This window comes from Ovis canadensis, chromosome 8 (genome assembly GCF_042477335.2).
Source record: "Ovis canadensis isolate MfBH-ARS-UI-01 breed Bighorn chromosome 8, ARS-UI_OviCan_v2, whole genome shotgun sequence".
Classification (NCBI taxonomy): Eukaryota; Metazoa; Chordata; class Mammalia; order Artiodactyla; family Bovidae; genus Ovis; species Ovis canadensis.
In genome coordinates, this window is record NC_091252.1 from 102639981 (window position 1) to 102665307 (window position 25327).

At 47.4% G+C, this 25327-nt stretch overlaps 1 protein-coding gene across 15 annotated transcripts in view; it reads right to left on the bottom strand.

The window, feature by feature from the left end:
• WDR27 (WD repeat domain 27) overlaps positions 1 to 25327 on the bottom strand; it is a 183405-nt gene that overhangs the window by 109521 nt on the left and 48557 nt on the right. For 12 of the 15 annotated variants that reach the window (XR_011258876.1, XR_011258875.1, XR_011258872.1 and 9 more), the window contains 3 exons: positions 17394 to 17491; positions 15532 to 15634; positions 6874 to 6972 (listed from right to left, as the gene is read on the bottom strand). Coding sequence is in view for 10 of the 15 variants with exons in the window: in XM_069599393.1 (XP_069455494.1) it covers positions 6874 to 6972; positions 15532 to 15634; positions 17394 to 17491 (300 nt within the window). In the remaining 5 variants the exon portion in view is untranslated. The remainder of the gene's footprint in view (positions 1 to 6873; positions 6973 to 15531; positions 15635 to 17393; positions 17492 to 25327) is intronic. The other 3 variants (XR_011258873.1, XR_011258874.1, XM_069599401.1) reach the window with 2 other exon arrangements.

Genomic DNA, 25327 nt, shown 5'->3' on the forward strand with positions numbered 1-25327 from the left:
AAAAAGGTCATCAGATATTCCATTTGGTGAGTTCAGGAGAAACATCTCAGCCACAGTCTGTGTGTTAACACAGTGTGGACACTCAAAACTGGGAGCTCCAATGACAAAATAATATTGAATATGCTTGGTTTTACTATAAATCTTTAAAAAGGCCCACAGTGGCCCAGGCAGAGGGGAGGCAGTCGGCATGGACATGAGGCAATTGCTGGGCTCCTTCCCGAGCCCCAGACAGAGCAGGAACCAGGGGAACTGGGAGAGGCTGGGACAGGGCTTCACATGGGCAGGTTCAGATCTGGCCGCTTTGCAGCCCAGGGGCATCTGGAAACATCAGCACCATTGGGGGCTCCCAGCATCAGTGGGAAGGGACCGGGGATGTGAGTCTGGCTGCGAGTGGACAGTTGTGCACGTTTTGGGACAGTGACCTGAGGAACCATTCGATGCATTTTCCTACAGAAACAAGAAGTCCTGGGCAGAAGCTACGGCCCGGCACCCTGACAAGACCATCTCTGTGGGAGGACAGGGCAGGTCTGTATCCCACGGGAGGACAGCTCAGGTTTCTATCTCAGTACCAAGAGCATATGAACTTTAGAGTAACAATTAGGAATGAGGAGATGTGTCAGGTTCTCCAGAGAAACAGAACCAGCAGGACAGATAAGGACACGTTATGATGAGATTTATTCCAGGAGGTGGCCCACGTGGAGATGGAGGCTGAGAGAGCTACGATGGCTGGAGGGGCCACTCAGTCCAGCCTGAGGGCCAGGGAGGCTGATGTCCAAGGCAGGAGGAGACGGACACCCCGCTCAAGCGAAGGGAGGAATTCACCCTCCCTTCCACCGTGTGCGGTTCCAGGCCCTCGGCAGGGGGGTGAAGCCCCCACGGTGGGAGGGCAGCCCTTCAGCTCCCCAGTGCGGATGGCCCTCTCCTTGGAGACCCTCCGAGACACGCCCAGAAACAGTGCTTCACCAGGCGTCCGGCCTCCCTCGCCAGTCACGAGGATATAAAATTGATTATCACAGGAGCTGTCCTTAAGCTCTTCCTAAATATGTAGTTTTACTTCTATCACGACTTCTGGAAGTCAGCACAGAAATAAAAATGGAATAAAATGGAATCAGCTCAGAATCCCAAATGCCTCCCCGCCAACACTCTCCAACCAAAAATGAGAATTACATCACCACAAACAAGCACCAGCCACAGACATCCGACTGCAAAAATCTGGAAGATATTTTCCTGTAACCACAAGACTAAAGGATATAGATTGAGAAACAAATGGCGTAAACACGCACCGCCCTCTGAAACAATGCGACTGTGCGGGGCAGGACGAGGTCCCGGGCAGCCTGCCGCCCGGCGAGCCGCACAGGTGCCCCAGCTTGGAAACGCAGGACACAGGGCGGCCGCCGGATCCTCAGGGCCGTCTCCCCACCAGCACCTTGCTTCCCACATCAATGTGAGGCTGCAACTCCAGGAGTAAACAGGTAGTTTGACAAGGACAAGAGAAGCAAATGGGCCCGGCTGATCCAGGAGACATCAACATACAGATTATGGGGAGGGGGAGCGGCGCACAGAGAACAAGGCAGCCGTGCAGAGACCAGAAGCACAAATGAACCCAGCCCGCAGAAATCAGTGGGCCTGAGGCCATGGAAAACCCATCCTCAGGACGAGGAACAGAGAACAGAGGACCGGAGAAGACTCCTTTCTCTTTTCCAGGAAAACAAGGTGAAGACGGCTGAGAGAGGGAGAGGACTGGACTTCTCAATAGTGCGCGTTCCTGAGGAGAAACAGGGCGGGATGGTTTCAGGATTCCTCGTGAACTGATGATCTGCGGTAGCTGCTGGGGAATGAACTGTGCTGTTCAATATTCACGCTTTGATGCTTCATTTAGGATTTCGAGTCTTAACAAAAAGTGAAGCTGAGAGAAAACAAAGTTGTTTCATGTCAGGTCCCACATATGCAAACATGTCTGTGTGGGACACGGCCCCGCACTGTGCTCAGCCACTCAGCCGTGTCCCATCTCTTTGCGACCCCATGGACTGCAGCCCACCAGGCTCCTCTGTCCATGGGGATTCTCCAGGCAAGAATACTGGAGTGGGTTGCCATGCCCTCCTCCAGAGGATCTTCCCAACCCAGGAATCGAGCTGGGGTCTCCTGCATTGCAGGCGGATTCTTTACCAGCTGAACCACTAGGGAAGCCCATGGCCCCGTGACTTGGGTGTAAATCCAGGCTGGAGGCAGGCAGGATGCCCCTGCCCAGGGCCGCGGATGCTCACGCAGCAAAGCCTTTTTCCGGCTGGGGAGCAGAAGCTCTGTCACACTGAGGCCTCTTCCACCAGTGCAGACACAGTGAATCTCGGTCCCTCAGAGGAGACACTGACGCAGAAGGACCAGCAACGCAAACGGGCGGTTGGCACTGGACACCACGGCAACGGGGGTCTCGATGCACCATGGCGATTTCGTGCAGGAGAAACTGACCTGGGGCTCATTTTCATTTGTAAATGTTCATCCATCCTATTAATGTTTAAATTGTAAGACCTAGTTTCCTTAAGCCTTTCAATATCTTATTTATCACATGTAGAACTCTCGTAGATTTTGACCATCACATGCAGAGTGGCCTTCAATTTGTGTTGACTCTGCTCATGATGAACAGATTGAAATCCCTTAGGCAATGATTTAATATAATTTAAATTCTCTTAAAATTATTGATTCATTTCAAATGTAATATATTACATTTCTTTAAATGACCAAAAAAACCCAAAATGCTCCCAAGTTCTTAATTCTCAAAAATCTAATAAACTAAACTATATCGATATGATGACTCTCAGTCCAGTTCAGCTGCTCAGTTGTGTCCAGCTCTTTATGACCTCATGGACTACAGCACGCCAGGCCTCCCTGTCCATCACCAACTCCCGGGGTTTACTCAAACTCCTGTTCATCGAGTCGGTGATGCCATCCAACCATCTCATCCTCTTCCATCCCCTTCTCCTCCTGCCTTCAATCTTTCTCAGCATGAGGGTCTTTTCAGATGAGTCAGTTCTTTGCATCAGATGGCCAAAGTATTGGAGTTTCAGCTTCAGCATCAGTCCTACCAATGAATATTCAAAGTTGATTTCCTTTAGGATGGACTGGTTTGATCTCCTTGCAGTCCAAGGGACTCTCAAGAGTCTTCTCCAACACCACAGTTCAAAAGCATCAATTCTTGGGTGCTCAGCTTTCTTTATAGTCCAACTCTCACACCCACACATGACTACTGGAAAAAACCATAGCTTTGACTAGATGGACCTTTGTTGGCAAAGTAATGTCTCTGCTTTTTATTATGCTATCTAGGTTGGTCATAACTTTTCTTCCAAGGAGCAAGCGTCTCTTAATTTTATGGCTTCAGTCACCATCTGCAGTAATTTTGGAGCCCCCCAAAATAAAATCTGTCGCTGTTTCCATTGTTTTCCCATCTATTTGCCATGAAGTGATGGGACCGGATGCCGTGATCTTAGTTTCCTGAATGTTGAGTTTTAAGTCAACTTTTTGACACTCCTCTTTCACTTTCATCAAGAGGCTCTTTAGTTCTTCTTCACTTTCTGCCATAAGGGTGCTGTCATCTGCATGTCTGAGATTATTGATTTTTCTTCCCACAATCTTGATTCCAGCTTGTGCTTTATCCAGCCCACCATTTCTCATGTTAACTCTGCATATGAGTTAAATAAGCAGGATGACAATATACAGCTTTGATGTATTCCTTTCCCTATTTGGAACCAGTCTGTTGTTCCATATCCAGTTCTAACTGTTGCTTCTTGACCTGCATACAGGTTTCTCAGAAGGCAGGTAAGGTGGTTTGGTATTCCCATCTCTTGAAGAATTTTCCACGGTTTGTTATGATGATGACTCTCAAGTCCTCTTAAAAATGAAAATGCTGCTCAAAAACTTAGTGAAGTTTTCTTATTTTTCTCAGCTAAAAAGTCACAAGTCAAAAGTCAGTTCACATTTCAAATCAGAATCAGATACTTCAGTATAACAAAGTCCTTAAAACATTTACAAACACCTTAGAAAGTGAAGTCACTCAGTCATGTCCAACTCTTTGTGACACCATGGGTTGTAGCCTACCAGGCTCCTCTGTCCATGGGATTTTCCAGGCAATAGTCCTGGAGTGGATCGCCATTTCCTTCTCCAGGGGATCTTCCCAACCCAGGGATCAAACCCGGGTCTCCCACATTGTAGACAGATGCTTTACCATCCGAGCCACCAGGGAAGTACGCAACAAACACCTTAGATACCACTTATCTTCTGATTATTCCTAAATCTTTGAAAGCCTATTTAGAGTGCAGGCATATGTACTTATCTCTATATTTAACTGTAATCACTGAAGAAACACTTTCTAATCTATAGCAAGTTGGAGCCACGTTCTGGGGGAGCCAGCACGTGTGTTATCACGGTCAATTTTAAATTAAAAGTTGGAACAATCAGTAAGCAAAAAGACAAAGGTATGAAGGACAAAAACAAGCAATTTACAAATGAGAAGAAAAACCTGAATGTGTGAGAGCAGATGAAATAACGGGTAGCCTCATATTCAAAGAAATTCAAATCAAAATAATGGGACACTCTTTCTTGATAATGAATTTAACAAGATAATCAAAGTGTTAACAACTGATGCTGGTGGGGAAGCCAGCAGCACTTTGAAAAGTGTTTTTCTGTATTTATCAGAATCCTTCCAGAGTTTCACTGTTTCACTCAGCACCACTGCTCCTGACAAACCTAGTCACAGAAAATGCTGTGTACACAGAGATGCATGTCAACACGACAACATCGAGAACAATTCAAGTGTCCATGATGAAAGTATCACTGTCTTAAAGCAAAATTAGAATTTTCCAGATTCCCATCCCTTTACTCCCCCCTTCCCCAGACGCCAGCTGGCCCGAGGCAGGGAGGACAGCGGCCACGGCCCCACGCACACGTCCCGTAACTGCTCCCGGTTCTTCCTCCGCCGGGTCTAAGCCACACCTGGAGCTGGACTCCACCTGCGTCTTGTCTTTTGGCATAAACAGTCTGAGGTCTCTCGTCTTCCTACTCTATTTCTTGGGTAATGCTAGTGACGTAGTTAAGTGCAACCCAGTAAAGGTGGAAAGAGCGAAGCAGGATTTTCCATAATAAACCCCACACGGCACAGAGATGGAAAACGGAAAATAAACACCTACTTAATACCCTAAATAGCCACTGTCACTGAGAAAGGGCTTTTATGTTACCTTTCAAAAGGGCTTTTATGTTACCTTTCATCTATGCTGTATTTCATTATTTTATAACTGACATCAGGTAAAATGGACACTGTGATATCAACGTAAGATACCTTTGAAGACATGAAGTAAAGCTGTATTTGTGACTGCCGTGCATTCCAACAAACGCCCCCCACCTCCGTCTTCACGCGCAGCGGCTCTCCTCTGCGGCCCCCTGGCACGCTTCCTCACCTTCCTCCCTGTGGGGCCACAGACCCGCTCCCTGCAGCCTGCACACTCACTCTCCTGTCCCCTTTTGATCTCTGGTTTGAACGCCCTGCACTGTTTCCCTAGAAATCACACTCTTGCGTGGCTGCCGTCGCAGCCGGGGCAGATTAACTGTGAAGTCCGTCTCCAGCTCAGCACTGAAGTGTCTTCAGACAGACACTCCACCTTCTATAGACCCAAAGCTGACCACACACCCTCCGGACCACACTGGACCTGGCCACCCGGCTCAGCCGTGCATCCTGGCAGAACCGCAGGGGGCAGCGTCCTCACAGCCCCTCAGGTCTCGGCCACCCTGTGGAGGCCCCGCTCCCCGTGAGCTGGTAAGACCCCCGTCGCTGTCAGAGCCCTTTTCCCTGAGCCACACGCAGTGTTGGAATCATTTCATCAGTACGAGTATAAGCTTCTTCCAAAAGACTCACAAGTCTTACTTTGACACCTGAGCAACATCAATAATGAAAAAGTCTACTCTGGGACCATATCTAGCAACTTATTTCAAGGGACTCAAAACTTTAATTTTTGAAAGGGGATAATATCTCTTTCAATTAAAATTAATTTACAAAGAAAAAAGCTAGTCATGGGATCTGTCTCCTGACTTCCCCCAACGCTATGCAGCGTCCCTGGAACAAAGCTGGCACCACCCCGGGAGTCCTCGTCTCCTTCCTGACCAGGAGATGTGGAGGCTAGCGCCCACTTTGCTAATTCTTGTGAATGCGCCCTTAAATGAGGTCTGGACCACAGGAACACAGCCAGCAGGTCTGTGGAGCCCGCCAGCCGCCCCCCAAGTCCAGCACGGTCTTGGGCCTGAGCAACACCAGGGCCACCACGGAGCAGCCAGTGTTGACCAGACAACCAGAGACACAAGCAGAGGGGGGTCTGGAGGGAAAGATGGGAGCCGCATTGAACACCAATGAGAACTGAGCATTTCGGAATGCCGATCTCCCTCTGTGCTGTAACAACAAGATCATTCACTTTTCTGGGTTGATTTGCAACCGACGTTACTTTATCTTAATCCTTCCTCCTAATTAAGATTCTTTAAATTTTGAGGCTCTCCTTCTCCCTCCAAACTCTTTTCTGGGGAATTTCAAAATCCATTCCTTACTTGCACTTTCCTTCTTTCCTCCTTCCATCTTCCTGTCCACGAAGATCTCCTTATTTTTCTACATTTCCATTGGAGCAAATGTCCATCGGCAGAGAATGACAAATACTTTCATTGTAAAATGAAAAACTCTCCATTTCTCTTCCTCCCCAGTAAAGGTTGATTTTCAAAGTTCATCTCCCTTCACTCAATGAGAACTAGCATCTAAACTTAAATATGATAAAATTCGACCCAAACACAGTCTGACAGAGGCAACAGCTATGTCGTGAGACTTGTGTGAAGCAGAGGAAACCGTACCTGAGTGGCAACCGGGCTGAAGGCCACTGCAGTTACCGTGCTGGTGTGTCCTGCGAGTCTGTGGGAGAAAGTGCTGGAGCTGGTTTCGTACACGTACGCCTGGAAGACAGAATGCACAGATGCTGTGTTGCAGATGCGAATAGTCTGCAAGGAATCGTGCAAGCAGAAGCACGCTCCCCAGCTGATTAAGCATCAGAGCCGCATCTGGGGCAGCTGACGACACACTGCGTAAGCCACGGCAGTACCGTCGTGAAGCATGCATTTCTCTTTCCCCTTTGAGACAGTTTGCCATCTTCACGAATTTACATCATTCTTTCTATTTTCTGCCATGAGCCTCCACAAAACCCTGTGAACAGTTTTAAATATATGCTCATGTGTGAGGATTAATTTTAAACAAAAGGCTTTCTATTTCAACCTTCTCTGGAAGTCCCAAATTGAGTGGGAAAATCTGTTTTATTGCCCTTTCCCATAAACTTGAGAGAGAAATGTCTATACTTTGCTTCATACTAATCAGCTTGGAGTTGGAGCAATTCAAATATTTAGAATTTTCTCCAAGCAGTTGATGAAATGAAAACTGAAAACATACATTCCTCTCTAATTGTATTACTATATTAAAAGATAAATGTCTGGAGTCACCACTGAATGCTTCATTTTAGGGATAAACTCTGGTTCCCGGGGGTGGGAGAACAATTCTAATTATTGAGCAGCAAAATGTGCCAACAAGTATTATCTAAACTCCACTGATAATTAAGACAAGTGCCATGTTGCAGGAGAAAGACCTCAGATTTTATTCCTTTTCTCCAAAAAAATCAACTTTAATGTACCAATGAGTCCTTCACATTTAGACTTTCCAAGTGGCTCTGTCATTGGCTAAACAGTGGAAGGACTGATGCTGAAGCTGAAGCTGATACGAAGAAGTGACTCACTGGAAAAGACCCTGATGCTGGGAAAGATTGAAAGCAGGAGGAGAAGGGGTCGATAGAGGATGAAATGGTTGGATGGCATCACCGACTCAATGGACCTGAGTTTGAGCAAACTCTGGGAATTGGTGATGGGACAGGGAAGCCTAGCATGCTGCAGTCCATGAGGTTGCAAAGAGTCAGACATGACTCAACTACTGAACTGAACTGAACTGAAATAGTATTGTTGCAATAAAGTCTGCTGCTGCTGCTGCTGCTAAGTCGCTTCAGTCGTGTCCGACTCTGTGCGACCCCATAGACGGCAGCCCACCAGGCTCCCCTGTCCCTGGGACTCTCCAGGCAAGAACACTGGAGTGGGTTGCCATTTCCTTCTCCAATGCAGGAAAGTGAAAAGTGAAAATGAAGTTGCTCAGTCGTGTCCGACTCTGTGTGACCCTATGGACTGCAGCCTACCAGGCTCCTCCATCCATGGAATTTTCCAGGCAAGAGGACTGGAGTGGGGGGCCATGGCCTTCTCCACATAGATATTTTATATATTCCAAACTAAGGTGGAGAAGTAAAATGTCTGCCTTTTCCTCCTGGCCCAAAGATGCATTTATTTGTAATGAATGTTTACTTAACTCTGAGACTTCTCATCTAGCTACTGGGGGTGAGACCCGAAGACAACTGGAGAACCTGTGTTTCTAACAGTTCCCAGGGGAGACCCCGCTCTGAGAACCCAGGGCTGGGGAGCCACGGCACCTGTGCCATGCCTCTCTGGCTGCAAAGCCTTCACGGCTCCCGTCAGCCACCGCGGGCCAGGGTGTATGTGTGTGAACAAAGCCTTCGCAGCTCCTGTCAGCCACCGCGGGCCAGGGTGTGTGTGTGTGAAATGGCTGGCACTTCAGATGCTGCTGAGGAAGCCAAGTCATGGAGCGAGCAAGCCACTAGCACAGCCAGTGTCCACACTGAGATTTTCGACTGCTTTTCTGACAACACCCTTTCTAAAGGGCACGGGCCTCCAGAGTCCCTCTAGACCCACAGATGCTTCAAAATCATCCGTGACGTTTCTTGCCCACATGGTGAGGGGTGCTCTCATTAATTCTGCAGGCTTCTCGAAATCAGAGCTCTCCTCTTGTCTGCCGTTCAGATTGAGTGGATAAGAGAAACGACAATGACCGCACCTCTGCCACATCTATTATTTCCAACTATAAGATACCGAGATTAATGATGAAACAAAACACTCAATGAACCTAACTTGGGTATCAGATTCCTCATGCAATCCTCTCTAGAGTCTTACAGAAAAATACAATCATCGTCCCAATTCTACACGCAAGGAAACCGGAGTTGGAGGTGGGCACTCTTCCCAGCTCTTGCAGCTGCAGGAGCTGAAACCAGGTTGGATACCTCAGCTGCCTCACCCCAGCATCTGGGCTCCTCGCCAATCAACTGTGCAGGTCTTCAGGAGCCTCCACCTCCTTCTGCATGTTCCATATCGTGCATCATCTTTGATGTATCATTCGTCACCCTAACTGGAGGTTGTGTGCACGTGTGTGAACATGTGTTTATATCTGTGTGCACATCTGTGCATGTGCTGTGTGTGCACGTGTGCATGTGTGTGCACATGTATCCCCATGTGTGTATATTTGTATATACATGTGTGTGCATCAGTGTGTACATGTGTGCGTGTGTGTGCGCCTAGGTGCATTGTGTGGACATTTGTGTGTGTATGTCTCTGTGTGCGTATGTACACATGGGTTCGCATGTACATGTGTCTGTACATCTGGGTGCACATGTGTCTACATCTGTGTGCACATGTGTGCATCTGGGTGCATGTGTGTATGTCTGGGTGCAAATGTCTGCATCTGTGTGCACGTGTGTGTGCATGTGTACATCTGTGTGCACATGTGTGTGTGTCTGGAGGTGTGTGTGCGTGCATCTGGGTCCACATGTGTGCACATCTGGGTGCACATCTGGATGTATGCACATGTGTGTGCGTGTGTGTGTGTCTGGGTATGTGTGTGTGTACATCTAGGTGCGTGTGTATGGGTGCAAATGTCTGCATCTGTGTGCACGTGTGTGTGTGTGTCTGGGTGCGTGTGTGTGTGCGTGCATCTGGGTCCACATGTGTGTACATCTGTGTGCACATGTGTACATCTGGGTGCACGTGTGTGTGTCTGGGTGCGTGTGTGTGCATCTAGGTGCGTGTGTGCATGTCTATATATTCTGTGTACTCATGTGCATGTATGTATGCACATGTGTGCACGTGTGTGGGTGCACCTGTGTGTATGTCTGGGTGCAAATGTCTGCATCTGTGTGCACATGTGTGTGCAAGTGTACATCTGTGTGCACATGTGTGTGTGTCTGGAGGTGTGTGTGCGTGCATCTGGGTCCACATGTGTGTACATCTGGGTGCACATATGTATGTGTGCGCACAGGTGTACCTCTGTGCACACGTGTGTGTGCATCTAGGTGCGTGTGTGTGCATGTCTATATATTCTGTGTACTCGTGCATGTATGTATGCACATGTGTGCATGTGTGTGTGTGTGTGTACAGCTGAGTGCACGTGTATGGGTGCACCTGTGTGTATATCTGGGTGCATGTGTGTGTGTGTCTGGGTGCCTGTGTGAGCGTGTGTGTGTGTATGCATGCGTGTGCATCTAGATGCATGTGTGTGCATGTTTGTGCACATGTGTGTGCACATGTGTGTGCATATGTGTACGCCTGGGTGTGGATGTGTGTGTGCATCTGGGTGCATTGCGTGTTCATGTATGTGCACGTGTGTGTGTGCATGTGTGTATGTATGGGTGTGTGTATGCATGCCAAACATTTGGTGCTCGATTGTTCGAATGGTATAGCTGCCTTGGAAGCTTCCAACAAAATTAAACCTACACCAGCCTTCTGATTCAGCAATCTCACGGCTCTGTACACACCCAAAAGAAATGAAAACAGATGTCCATAACTGCTGTTAGCAACTTGCTTCAGAAAAGTTAACCATACAACTGCTTTACGACCTGGCTATAAATATGTCAATAAAACTGTAATTTTGGAGGAATATACACCACGTCCCCTACATACGAACAAGCTCCATTCCAAGAGTGCATTCACAAGTTCAATTCGCTCGTAAGCCCAACAGCCAGCCAAGGCACCCAAATAACACAGTCAGCTATACAGCACTGGGCTGTGGTAGGTTTATAATACTTTTCACACAAATAATACACAAAACCAAACGCAAATAAAGAAAACATTTTTAACCTTACGGCATAGCACCTGAAAAAGTACAGCAGTACCAGCTACATTGCCACTGCTTTCACACTTGCTTCTAGAAATTCTGGACTTGAAATAAAGATAACGGACTACCGCATTCTATCCAGTAAAGCACACACAAGCACAGCCACTTGTGGAAGGTGCACGCACACGGCATGTGCACCGGGCATGTGAGCCAGTTTGCGTGACTGGACGCGCCGACGCACATTCGCATCTTTGAAAGTTCACAACCTGAAGGTCTGCATATAAGGCATCTGCTGTACGGCCCATTACTGCACGTATGCTGGGCACGAGCACACACACACACACACACACACACACACACACACACACACCCTCTAGATTCCAGGCTCTGGAGGAGGGAGAAGCAGCTTCCTGGTCACCACGGACGTCTCCATGGTGCAGCTGGAAGGGCTGGAAGCCACTGGGACCAAAACTGAAGTGAGGCTGCTGCTTCGAGCAGCAGGTGTCCCAGGGAAGCCAGTCACTGTGTGTAAGTCTCTAAGGTTAAGACAGCCAGGTCTTCAGGTGACGCCACGCAGCTGCCACACTCAGGAAGCAGGAAGAGGCTGGCATCAGAGAGTGACGTGTATTCAACTTGTGATGCGTGAACAGCTCAAATCATGGTTGAGTTTACAACAGAAGATTCGAGGAGAAGAAGAGTCGGAGAACAGCTAGACAAGTGTCTAAAGAGAAGCGACCAGAGCAACGGTTTTCAAGAGATAAGAAAAGAGCGGGAAGGAGGCCTGGGGGGCGGGGCTGATGTTAGGAGTCTCAGTGTGATGTGTGACAGCCACGAGCACAAAGGCAAGCTAAGTGCAAGCTTACGGCTTACGCCAGTGTTTCAAAGGCCCAGAGAACTCACCCGTGGGCTAATGGAAAACAGGTCAAGGAAGAGACTGACAGATCTCTGACATAACAGTGCCTGGAAGGTCAAGAGTGGATGCGCCCGGGCAGCTGCAGCACCAGCCAGCAGAGAAAGAGACAGCTTCTGCGTGCTCTCTGCCCTGACGGACCACGGACAAGGGTGAGCACAGACACAGGGCTGGAGGGCTGACGGCAGAGGGCAGCTCCGAGAACGCGCAGGCAGGGCTCGAGGCTCGCGTTCCTGCGTTAGTCAGCTTCTGCCACAGGTTATCTCTTGTCGAAAAGTCCTGCCTGAGACTCCTCATGTTTACCTAAATCCAAATGGGAACTAACACTGGCTTGTGTCGGCCTGGAATCTCAAAATGCACGTAAGATGATACTGAGGTATTCATTGTGAAGCAGATTCTAGGCGTCATCTAAGAAACAGGCTCCCGTGTTCCGCACGAAAATGGTGTTAAATGAAGCACATCTTTTAGGACCTTCCTGTGGATAATGACCCACCTGCCGACGCAGGGCACATGGGCTCGATCCCTGGTGTGGGAGGGCTCTGCGTGCCGCCCGTGTGCCACAGCCACCACAGGCTGTGCGCCCAGAGCCCTGCTATGCAACGAGAAGCTGCCGCAGCGAGACGCCCGTGCAGCAGGAGGAAGAGCAGCCCCCACTGCCCGCAGCCGGAGGAAGCCCACGTGCACCAGAAAACAAGCAGGCTTAAAAACGAAAACAAAGAACGAACAAAGGGAAAAGAATTTAATGAGTAAATGGAGCATATCTTTTCGTCCAGAAGGTTTCTGAGTCAACAAAAACAGCAGTTTGCAGCTCCCAATATCAGAAATATTTTATTAGATACGTACTTATCACGAGCTGTACTTCCACACAGTGGCAACCGACCAGTCCAAAAGGACAAAGTGTACTTTATGTAAAGCGTGGAGAAGTAACAAGGAATTCTGCAACTGACTCAATTTTATTACAACCCATGGCAAGAACAAAATGTTTTAATTGGAGGTAATAACAGTTATTGATTCATGAAGCAACTTCTCCCCATCAAAGAGAAATAAGCTAAAATGTGCTAAGAAAATAAAAGCAACTGGGATAAAACCTGGACAGAGTATGCGTTACTCTGAAACTAAATCAATCTCTGGGAAGAGGGGTGAGGAAAAATGAAGCAACATTTTTCAGGCAAAAAGATGAGGATGTGGCAGAAGCTACAGGGGTGCTGGAATAATACTGCTCAAAAATATTTTCACAAAGAGCGCAAGGGACTGAATGTACTACTGAAAAAGATCAACGTTTTGCAAACAGGACCAGACCAGCTCGTTACAGCTGTTTTGTAACTCTGTTGAACCGTATCCGTGAAGACGAAGTGTCTTTCATTTTTCCATCCCACAGGATTCTAACATGTGTCCTTCATTTTCCCTTTTCCCGAATTAACCCCACAGAAGAAAAAAAGAACTGCAAACAGAGGTGAATTCTGTATTTCTGAAGCTTCATAAGAATTATATGGGCTATGGGGGAATCAACTGTCAAACTATGGACACTTACTTTGCTTTTTAAAACATTTCCAAAAGTGATATTTCTCAGAACTGTCCACATTTCTTCAGATCACTGGATTTTTATTAAAAAAAAATCTTTTCTCAGAAGACCAAAATAGTCAAGGTTTAATACATAGCCTTATTTAAAATTTCATCGAGGCAGAAACGCAGCCTGCATCCAGAAAGAAGTGGAGAGTTTGTTAGAAAATGCTGGTGATGCCGCTCGGGCCTCTCTCATCAGGCCCAAGGCAGACACACAGCCTCCTTCTCCTCTCATGGATCCCCACCAAGCCCAGACAACAACTGTCACAAACAAGGTGACAAGCTCCTCTCAGGATACAGAGCACGCGGATCACTGGACGGCCCTGACCGCGGGTCTGACCGTTGGTGTCGCCCACCCAAGGGAGAAGCAGCCCCATTAGTCTGGAAGCTAATCCTGATCAACCTGGTTTCCAATCACTGCTCGAATTTCTCAGCATCTGTGGACCTGTCATCAAATATGCAGCTGATTATCTGCAGGTGTCCATCAGTTCGTGCCTTCATTCTGATTTCCCTGAAAAGGTGACCCTACAATCAAACAGCGGGACCACGGTGTCGGCGTGATCCCGAGGGAGTCGTCACGGTGCGGTCACAGCTTTCTGCACGTAAGATTCAAGCGGCGTTTCTGAAACACAACCACGCACACATACTGCCTCCTCTTCCCTCGGCAGGCACCACCGTGCGCTGCGACAGATGGAAACACCGCGGGTCAGAGAACCGGCAGTTCCCTTTGCTAAGGACAGCACACAGACGCAGGCTCCCCGCAGCCGAGCACCGCCTTCAGTGCCCGGCCGCCGAGGAGGTCGCAAAGGGGCTCCCGCCAAGGTGAAGTCAAGCCCGTCCACATCAACGACCGCTCCCAAGGCCCGTGTGTGGCCTTGCGCTTGGAAGGTTTTCAAATATGTGCAAAAGCACAGAGAATTATACACGGAGCTACACACATACACGGCCCAAACACATTATCAAGACTTGCTGTGCTTGCTCCAAGTATCCTATCCTTTTCTCCTTTTCTTTCTAGCTTTTGGGGTTAAAAGGTATGTAGCATTTTAAAGCAAACTGCAAAAATGAGTCCTATGTATTTTGTAAGCATTTAAAACCTGGGCATTTTATACTAACTGTACTGCTATTTTTACATCTAAAAGAACAATAATTCGCCGATATTTACTACCCAGTAAATATCAATACCTTTCCCAGGCATTCGCAAATGTCTAACAGTTATGTGGGGTCAATAGGGATCCAGTCGAGATCTGTACATTGCTCTTATGTCTCCCTATTTTGGAGCAATCCTTCCCCTGCCTGCCTCTTTTTCACGCCACATTCTTGCTGAAGGAACTGGACCAGTGTCCTCAAGGATGCTCCGTATCCAGGATCTGTCTGTCTGCTTCTTTGTGTGCCCTTTTGATTTGCTCCATTACCCTGTGTATTTTCTCTTAAGCCAGAAGTTACCTACAAAGACTCGGTTAGCTTCGGGCTCCCCTGTTATCACAGGACTACCTCCTGGTGCAGACTAGCGAGGCAGATACCTTAAACAGCATTAGTGACACAGACTGACATCGCAAAGGTTCCATACTCAGTGGCGTCAATGGTGGCCCCTGGGAGAATTTCCCATGAGCCTTGTTTTTAATCGTATTGATGACGTTCAGCAAACGGTCACCTTCTTCACAAGGCTCATGGACGCAGTGTGGTGCTGCAGACCTCAGGTGCCACGTTTACAGCAGAGTCCAGTCTTGCTCGTCCTGTGTGACCAACCCCTGTGCCCCCTGCCCAGAATCTCCCATCCCCCACCCGAGCTCCTGGCCCCGCTTTCCACTGTCCGCCTCTGTGAGTCTGCGTTAGGTTCCTCACGTGAGTTGGATCACACAGTACCCGTCCTTCCACGGCTGGCCTGCCACACCTTGTGTGTGACTGCTATTTAATACCATTACGATGTGGCAGCCTCAGAGCACTGGCCCATAGTCAAGATTCTGTCCTAACAGGCAGCAGTATTAACTGTCTCCCCAAGAACGAGTGCAGAGCCTTTGCCTGAAGACCAGCACACTGCCCCGGCAGCACATACGTGTCTGTCTTCAGCACCACAAGCCACGAACCGGCCGCAAGGGCTGAAAGCGATTCCACACGGGTAGCTGCGGCTTGGATGGCCTTCAAAACGGCGCTCACACCTGCAAGGAAGGAGAAACAGCAAGAGAACAAAGGATTTCTCAATTTTTAACATAAATTAGGAGGAAGATACTGACTTGTCTTCACAAACATGAGCAAACCCACAGTGAAACAACATCTTTATTGTGAGGATATTTAATAATAAGTGAGGATTATTAATAATAAATGGTGAGGCAGGTGATTCTGAAGACCTTTTAAAAATACTGAACATGCTTTTAACATCATAAATGCACAAAAATAACAACACTAACATTAAATAAACTTTTTATATGTGAGAAGTATACAAAAGCCACACAGGATAGAAACAGAGGGTTTATACTTGTTTAGTGAATGAAGAGGAAAACAGAGGCGGTCTGCTACTACTGTCCTTACGAATATGCATGTACACGCCACACACACAGACACAGAAACGAATGTGAGCGGTTTCCCTATTTTGTTAGACACATTCTATGCTCAATGTCTGTCTGCCATAACTGTCAGAGCATTTCAAGGAACAGAATTATGTGTGTGCATAAATACGTGTGTGTGTGTGTCTATCACTGTGTGTATATATATTTGTGCACATATATAAATATACGTATACATCTCACTGTTGCATGGATGCACCCCGTGTGTATATTTATACATATACACACACACACATTCTGTATACATACATATATACACACACGTGACTGTAACATGTATGTAACGCTGTGTGTATACATTTCTATGTACATCTCACTGTTACATGGATGCACCCCGTGTGCATATTTATACATATACACACACGCACATTCTGTATACATACATATATACACACACGTGACTGTAACATGTATGTAACGCTGTGTATATACATTCATACACATTTCTATGCACATCTCACTGGCACATGGTCATCTCTCTCTGTGTGTGTGCACATTTGTATACATACATGCACATCCTACTGTTAGATGTGTGCAGCCCTGTGTGTGTGTACACATTCACGCACAAATACACGTGCACCTCACTGTTATATGTGCATTTCACTGTGTGTGTGCATGCTTCAGTGCAGTCCAGTCACTCAGTCGTGTCCGACTCTTTGCGACCCCATGAACCGCAGCACGCCAGGCCTCCCTGTCCATCATCAACACCCACAGCTCACTCAGACTCACGTCCATCGAGTCCGTGATGCCGTCCAGCCATCTCATCCTCGGTCGTCCCCTTCTCCTCCTGCCTCCAATCCCTCCCAGTACATGCCTGCCTACATACATATACATCTCACTGTTACATGTATGTACCCCTGTGTGTACATACACATGTATCTATACACATACTTTGTACACACATATATACGCACATCTAACTGATATGTGCGCATCACTGTGAGTACATATATGCTCATATGCAAACATATGTGCGTCTCACTGTTGCGCGTGCCTCTTCCAGCGTGTGCAGGCTTGCACACATACAGACGCATCTCACTCACACACATGCACACTCCGGTCTAACAGTGAAGTGATCAGTTGCCTTCCTGTTCATTTCCAGCAGTCAGAGGCCACAAGTCACATGCAGCAGAGGAAAGACCGTATCTGCCTTTTCATCATTCCAAACCGTGTGACCCTTTCTGTGCATAAATCAGACTCTTCTTAGTCAGTGTGAACAGATTCACCACAACCTTGTCATACTTGGAAAAACAAGCTCAAGTGGAGTTTACCACGAGCTTTAATTAAAATACACTCTCTGTGGTCTGTCCAGCCTCACCCCCAACCACACCCTGGAAAGCAGAGGGAGCCGCACCTCAGGGTCCTCAGGTCCCAGAGCTTTATCCCGTCACCAGTGGCCGCGGTCGCAAAGAGATTATAAGCCTGGGACTGCTGGGTTGCAAATGATGACCCCTGTAATTATAAGGGGAAAATCAGGCATATTTTTTACAGGTTTAATTAATAAACATTATCCTAATCATATCTAACAACACTGAATCTAAAGAAAGAAATTAACAAATAGCTTTTTTACTTATAAAATTTTAGAATTGGCCTCCAAGAACTTCCTATGAATAATTGCTAGTGGAACATTTGGACCTTAAGAACTACCAGCGTGTGTTTTCTCTACATATGATGCCACGGAAAGTTTCAGAGCTACAGATGGCAAAAGATCAAAAGACTGATAAAGCGTGGGTCATAAGCCATATTCAATAAATCATCTGAAAGATGGTCTTAATAAGGCAGTTAAAGCTTGAGGTCAGTTATTAGTTTCCTGATTATCAAACCCTGAGACCCGCTGAGCAGGTGCCTGTGACACTGACTTGGGTGAAATGTGTCCAGCAGACGCTGACCCTTCCGAGGACCTGCATCTGGCCTGGTCACTGGGCCCTCACCTTCTCCAAGCTGCTGTCAGAAGAACTGTTGCTAAGATTTTCAGTGTCTAGTGGACTGAGACTGAACTCCATCTGGCCCCAAACATTACTTAAATATAACGTGGTTTATAATAATTTCCATCTTCCTACTATGTCAAGAATATCCAAACATCACTGTTAAGACAAATCTAATAAAGTGTGCCCACAAGCATTTGCTTAAGGTGCCTACAAGTGATTCTTCATTTACAACCAGGAAACAGAGGCTTATACAAATCGATGACTGGAAAAGCAAACAAATATGCGTTGAGTCTTAACTCTGCGCCACAGCATTCTGAGCACTTCACAGTCCCTCCTCCTCGCAAACCTGTGGAGGGTCAGCTATTTCACGCCCTTTTTCATACGAGAAGCCTGACGCACAGAGGGGCCCACTCACTGCCACCAGTTACTAAGCTCAACACAGCACAGTGATCCACAAGCTGGAACTGGGCTAAGACGGCTCAATAACTCATAACAGAGAAACAGCAGACACCCAGCGAACACTTAGCGGTCACCTACTGAATGCTGGGTGCTCTGCAACAGCCTGAACATAGAAAGAGCAAAACAAAGGCCCGGTTTAACAGAGAGACGAGAGTGCAGTTATGAGAGCTTACAACATTGCTAGTTTCCTGAAACTGGACAGCAAAACATGGGGGGGAAAAAACAGAAATAATAGACAGAGGTCAAACCTTTCAAGGGGAAAAAAAGAATTTAGAAAAATATCTCATCAATCCAGTAGAGACTGAAGGAAAAAAATGAAGCTAAGAATTCATGATAAATAGAAAGTGAAGTGTTCTTTTTAAAGATTGAGGAGAAAAACAAAATAAGATCAACTGATGAGTCATCATAATAATTTCTAACAGAGTAAGCTCAACAAATAAAAGAAAGATTCCTAGTTGGATTTCAATAAAAAACACTTAAAATATACTAATTTCAATGGTTGAAAGTAAAGGGTGGGGAAAAATAGCATATGCTATTTAAAAGGAGGAAAGATTGATTGTATAAATATTAAGAAAAAATAGAAGGCAAAGTAAGTACACCTTACTAGACTAGAGATCTCTTCAAGAAAAGAAAAGACTAGAGATCTCTTCAAGAAAATTAGAGACACCAAGGGAACATTTTATGCAAAGATGGGCTCAGTAAAGGACAGAAATGGTCTGGACCTAACAGAAGCAGAAGACAGTAAGAAGAGGTGGCAAGAATACACAGATCTATGCAAAAAAGATCTTCACAACCCAGATAATCATGATGGTATGATCGCTCACCTAGAGCCAGACATCCTGAAATGTGAAGTCAAGTAGGCCTTAGGAAGCATCACTATGAGCAAAGCTAGTGGAGGTGATGGAATTCCAGTTGAGCTGTTTCAAATCCTAAAAGATGATGTTGTGAAAGTGCTACACTCAATATGCCAGCAAATCTGGAAAACTCAGCAGTGGCCACAGGACTGGAAAAGGTCAGTTTTCATTCCAATCCCAAAGAAAGGCAATGCCAAAGAATGCTCAAACTACTGCACAATTGCACTCATCTCACACACTAGCAAAGCAATGCTCAAAATTCTCCAAGCCAGGCTTCAACAGTATGTGAACCATGAAATTCCAGATATTCAAGCTGGATTTTAAAAAGGCAGAGGAACCAGAGATCAAATTGCCAACATCCGCTGGACCATGGAAAAAGCAATAGAGTTCCAGAAAAACATCTATTTCTGCTTTATTGACTATACCAAAGCCTTTGACTGTGTGGATCACAATAAACTGTGGAAAATTCTGAGAGAGAGGGAAATACCAGACCACCTGACCTGCCTCCTGAGAAATCTGTATGCAAGTCAGAAGCAACAGTTAGAACTGGACATGGAACAACAGACTGGTTCCAAATAGGAAAAGGAGTACGTCAAGGCTGTATATTATCACCCTGCTTATTTAACTTATACGCAGAGTACATTATGAGAAATGCTGGCCTGGATGAAGCACAAGCTGGAATCAAGATTGCTGGGAGAAATATCAATAACCTCAGATATGCAGATGACACCACCCTTATGGCAGAAAGTGAAGAACTGAAGAGCCTCTTGATGAAAGTGAAAGAGGAGAGTGAAAAAGTTGGCTTAAAACTCAACATTCAGAAAACGAAGATCATAGGAAAACAATGGAAACAGTGACAGACTTTATTTTGGGGGGGTTCCAAAATCGCTGCAGATGGTAACTGCAGCCATGAAATTAAAAGACACTTGCTCCTTGGAAGAAAAGTTATGACCAACCTAGACAGCATATTAAAAAGCAGAGACATGACTTTGCCATCAAAGGTCCATCTAGTCAAGGCTATGGTTTTTCCAGTGGTCATGCATGGATGTGTGATTTGGACTATAAAGAAAGCTGAGCACCATAGAATTGATGCTTTTGAACCGCGGTGTTGGAGAAGACTCTTGAGGGTCCCTTGGACTGCAAGGAGATCCAACCAGTCCATCTTAAAGGAAATCAGTCCTGAATATTCATTGGCAGGACTAAGGCTGAAGCTGAAACTCCAATACTTTGGCCACCTGATGAGAAGAACTGACCCATTGGAAAAGAACCTGATGCTGGGAAGATTGAAGGCAGGAGGAGAAGGGGACGATAGAGGATGAGATGGTTGGATGGCATCACTGACTTGACGGACATGAGTTTGGGTGAGCTTGGAGAGTTGGTGATGGACAGGGAAGCCTGGCATGCTGCAGTCCATGCTGTTTCAAAGAGCTGGACACGACTGAGCAACGGAACTGAACTGAACTGAAAGCACACCTAACCAGTAATCATTTTTGAAAGTGATAAAAACAACTACATCTGAAAATATAAGATATTGTTGTTCAGTCACCCAGTCATGTGCGACTCTTCGCGACCCCATGGACTGCAGCATGCCGGGCCTCCCTGCCCCTCACTATCTCCCGAGGTTTGCCCAAGTTCACGTCCATTGCGTCAGTGATGCCATCCAGCCATCTCATCCTCCGACGCCCTCTTCTCCTTCTGCCCTCAATCTTTGCATCAGATGACCAAAATACTGGAGCTTCAGCTTCAGCATCAGTCCTTCCATGAATACTCAGGGTTGATCTCCCTTAAGATTGATTGGTTTGATCTCTTTGCAGTACAAGGGACTTTCGGGAGTGTTCTCCAGCACCACAGTTCAAAGGTATCAATTCTTAGGTGTTCTGCCGAATTTACAGTCCAGGTCTCACAACCATTGTCAGCAGAGTAACGTCTCTGCTTTTCAACACCTCTCTAGGCTTGTCATCGCTTTCCTGCCAAGAAGCAATCGTCTTTCGATTTCATGGCTGCAGTCAGCACCTGCAGTGACTTTGGAGCCCGAGAAGACGGAATCTGTCACCACTTCCACCTTTTCTCCTTCTATTTGCCGTGCAGTCCTGGGGCCGAATGCCATGGCCTTAGTTTTTTTAATATTAATCTTAAGCTGCCTCTTTCACTCTTCTCCTTCACCCTCACCAAAAGGCTGTTTATTTCTTTTTGCTTTCTGCCATTAGAGTGGTATCATCTGCATATCTGAGGTTGTTGATGTTTCTCCCGCCTATCTTAATTCCAGTTTGTAACTCATACAGCCCAGCATTTCTCAAGATATACTCAGCATATAGGTTTAACCAACAGGGTGACACCACCCTTACGGCAGAAAGCAAAGAGGAACTAAAGAGCCTCTTGATAAAGGTGAAAGAGGAGAGTGAAAAACTTGGCTTAAAACTAAACATTCAAAAAACTGAGATCATGGCATCTGGTCCCATCACTCCATGGCAAATAAATGGGGAAACAATGGAAACAGTGACAGACTTTATTTTCTTGGGCTCCAAACCACTGCAGATGGTGACTGCGTTTATGAAATTAAAAGACACTTGCCCCTTGGAACAAAAGCTATGACAAACCTAAACAGCATATTAAAAAGCAGAGACATAACTTTACTAACAAAGGTCTGTATAGTCAAAACTTATGGTTTTTCCAGTAGTCATGTATGGATGTGAGAGTTGGACTCTAAAGAAAGCTGAGCACCGAAGAATTAATGCTTTTCAACTGTGGAGAAGATTCTTGAGAGTCTCTTGAGCTGTAAGGAGGTCAAACCGGTCAATCCTAAAGGAAATCAACCCTGAATATTCATTGGAAGGACTGATGCTGAAGCTGAAACTCCAATACTTTGACCACCTGATGAGAAGAACGGACTCATTGGAAAAGACCCTGATGCTGGGAAAGATTGAAGGCAGGAGGAGAAGGGGACGACAGAGGGTGAGATGGTTGGATGGCATCACCGACTCAGTGGACCTAAGTTTGAGAAAGTTCCGGGAGATGGTGAAGGACAGGGAAGCCTGGCGTGCTGTAGTCCATGGGGCCACAAATAGTTGGATACAAGTGAGTGGCCAAACAACAAATTAGTTTATGTATGTGGAAAACTGAAAGCTCATATGTAAATAAAGACTAGGTTGAAAAAAGTCAGAAAATATTTACTGCTAAATCAAAAGGCCACTTGCTAAACTGGCAAATTACAACCACAGCGGCATTCAGAGAGAAATTTATAGGCTTAAACACATGTAAGAAATGCATGAAATGGGTAAAATCCCTGCGCATGGTGCACTGAAGCTGAGGTGCCGGGGACACACAGGGCTCAGCGCTGCTGCAGGAAGGAGCATGCTGGCTGCAGGAGGCGCTGTGTGCTCTGAACGCACACTGGCGGCGAGCCACAGGGAACTCGGCAGCGGCCAGCCAACAGGAACGCCTTCCTGTAGCAAAAATCACTGAATTTCTTTAAGAAAGAGAAGAAAGTAAGACCTGGAGCTAATGAAGTATCTATTTTAAAGCAAATTATATCAATTTGGGTGACTATTACTTCTGAAAATCTAAAGTTCTGGTGCAACAAGATAGTTTCATTAAACTATTTAAAATTTTACATATTTAAAGCTTTTCAATTCAAATTAGCTGTCTAGTATTATACATCTGGGCTGCCCCAATGACTCAGTGGTAAGTAATCTGCCTGCAATGCAGGAGACCTGGGTTTAGTCCCTGGATTGGGAAGATCCCCTGGATGAGGGAAAGGCTCCCCACTCCAGTAGTCTTGCCTGGAGAAACCCATGGACAGAGAAGCCTGGCGGATTACAATCCATGGGGTCGCAAAGAGGTGGATACGATTGAAGTGACTTAGCACACACACTCCAGTATTCTCAGCTAGGGAATCCCATGGACACAGGAGCCTGGCAGGCTGCAGGCCATGGGGTCGCAGAGTTGGACACGACGGAAGAGGCTGAGCATGCACGCACATTACAGATGTACGTCACAAAAAAACTCAAGTAGCTCATTCAGACACAAAAAAGAGTGATAGCCAATAAGATTTTTGTTTAATATATAGAGAAAAGGCATCTGCTGTGATTCTTAAAGCTATCAATAAATCATAAAAAATATGTATGCACTTTCATCCTAAAAATAAGCCATTTAATGGCGTAAAATAGACTTCAGAAACAGGAACACAAGGCCCTCATTTTCGTGACTGGCGGTAAAATGAGTTAAATTCTGCTTTTGCACACGAGGCCGCTGCAGGTGATCCTCGGAGGAGGTCACCACACGAACCCAGATGCTCACAAAGAGCTGCAGCGGCACCTGTGGACGCGGCTGCCCTTGTCACCGAGCCGAAAAGAAATCAGAAACGACATATTTTTTATCCGAGTGGAAATGGGACTTTTGGGCCAACTGTGACTTCTGCTTCTCCTGAACTTGGACTTGTAGGATGGCAGTTCCTGCAGGCTCTGGTGAGTCGGAACACTTTGACGCCCACTGTGTAACTGAACAGAAATGTCGGGGAAGTTTAAGAAAACTATTAAGCCATGGGGTAAACCTCTAACCTTATACCCTCATCTTTTCATCCATCATATACCATTCAGATGTTTATTTTCAGGAAGTAAAACCAGTCCTTCCCCATCAAATCCCTCGGAACTCCCGTCCCAACCTAATGCCTCTCATCCGACCACACAGCGCAGGCTGCTGCGCCTGCTCCCCCGCCCCACCAAGACATGGCGGACGGCTCAGGGCTGGCCGTCTCCCAGGCCCCCGGGGAGGAAACCTCGTGTGGCCTGGCCTGGGGGCCACAGAGCCCTCTGCCTCACTGAGGCCTGGGGTACAGCGACTGGGAAAAATGACCCCTCAGGCACAAGAGCCAGAGGAACCTGCCCCTGGGACCACGTACACCAAGGACTGGGAACCTGCACACACCTGCCCCTGGGACCACGTACACTGAGGACCGGGAACCTGCACACACCTGCCCCTGGACCACGTGCACTGAGGACCGGGAACCTGCACACACCTGCCCCTGAGACCACGTACACTGAGGATGAGGAAGCTGCACACACCTGCCCCTGGGACCACGTACACTGAGGATGAGGAAGCTGCACACACCTGCCCCTGGGACCACGTACACTGAGGACTGGGAACCTGCACACACCTGCCCCTGGGACCACGTACACCGAGGACAAGGGACCTGCACACACCTGCCCCCGGGACCATGTACACTGAGGACTGGGAACCTGCACACACCTGCCCCTGACACCATGTACACTGAGGATGAGGAGCCTGCACACACCTGCCCCTGGGACCACGTACACTGAGGATGAGGAAGCTGCACACACCTGCCCCTGGGACCACGTACACTGAGCACTGGGAACCTGCACACACCTGCCCCTGGGACCACGTACACTGAGGATGAGGAAGCTGCACACACCTGCCCCTGGGACCACGTACACTGAGGATGAGGAAGCTGCACACACCTGCCCCTGGGACCACATACACCGAGGACAAGGGACCTGCACACACCTGCCCCTTGGACCACGTACACTGAGGACCGGGAACCTGCACACACCTGCCCCTCGGACCATGTACACTGAGGACCGGGAACCTGCACACACCTGCCCCTGGACCACATACACCGAGGACAAGGGACCTGCACACACCTGCCCCTGAGACCATGTACACCGAGGACTGGGAACCTGCACACACCTGCCCCGGGACCACGGACACCGAGGACTGGGAACCTGCACACACCTGCCCCCGGGACCACGGACACCGAGGACTGGGAACCTGCACACACCTGCCCCCGGGACCACGCACACTGAGAATGAGGAACCTGCCGAACTTCCCCCTGGTGATAGGAGGTGAGCCCCCTGCTGGAAGTGACCCCAGGTCTGTGCCGCCTGGAGCGGGGCATCCCGCAGCAGTGTCACCGTGCAGGAAAGCGGCCCCGGCCACACGGATGCCCCACCCCTCACCCGAGACCAGAGAGTCCACACCCACCCTGAGGGCAGCAGGCAGAGACGAGCAGCAGCCAGAGGCAGCCTGCACAG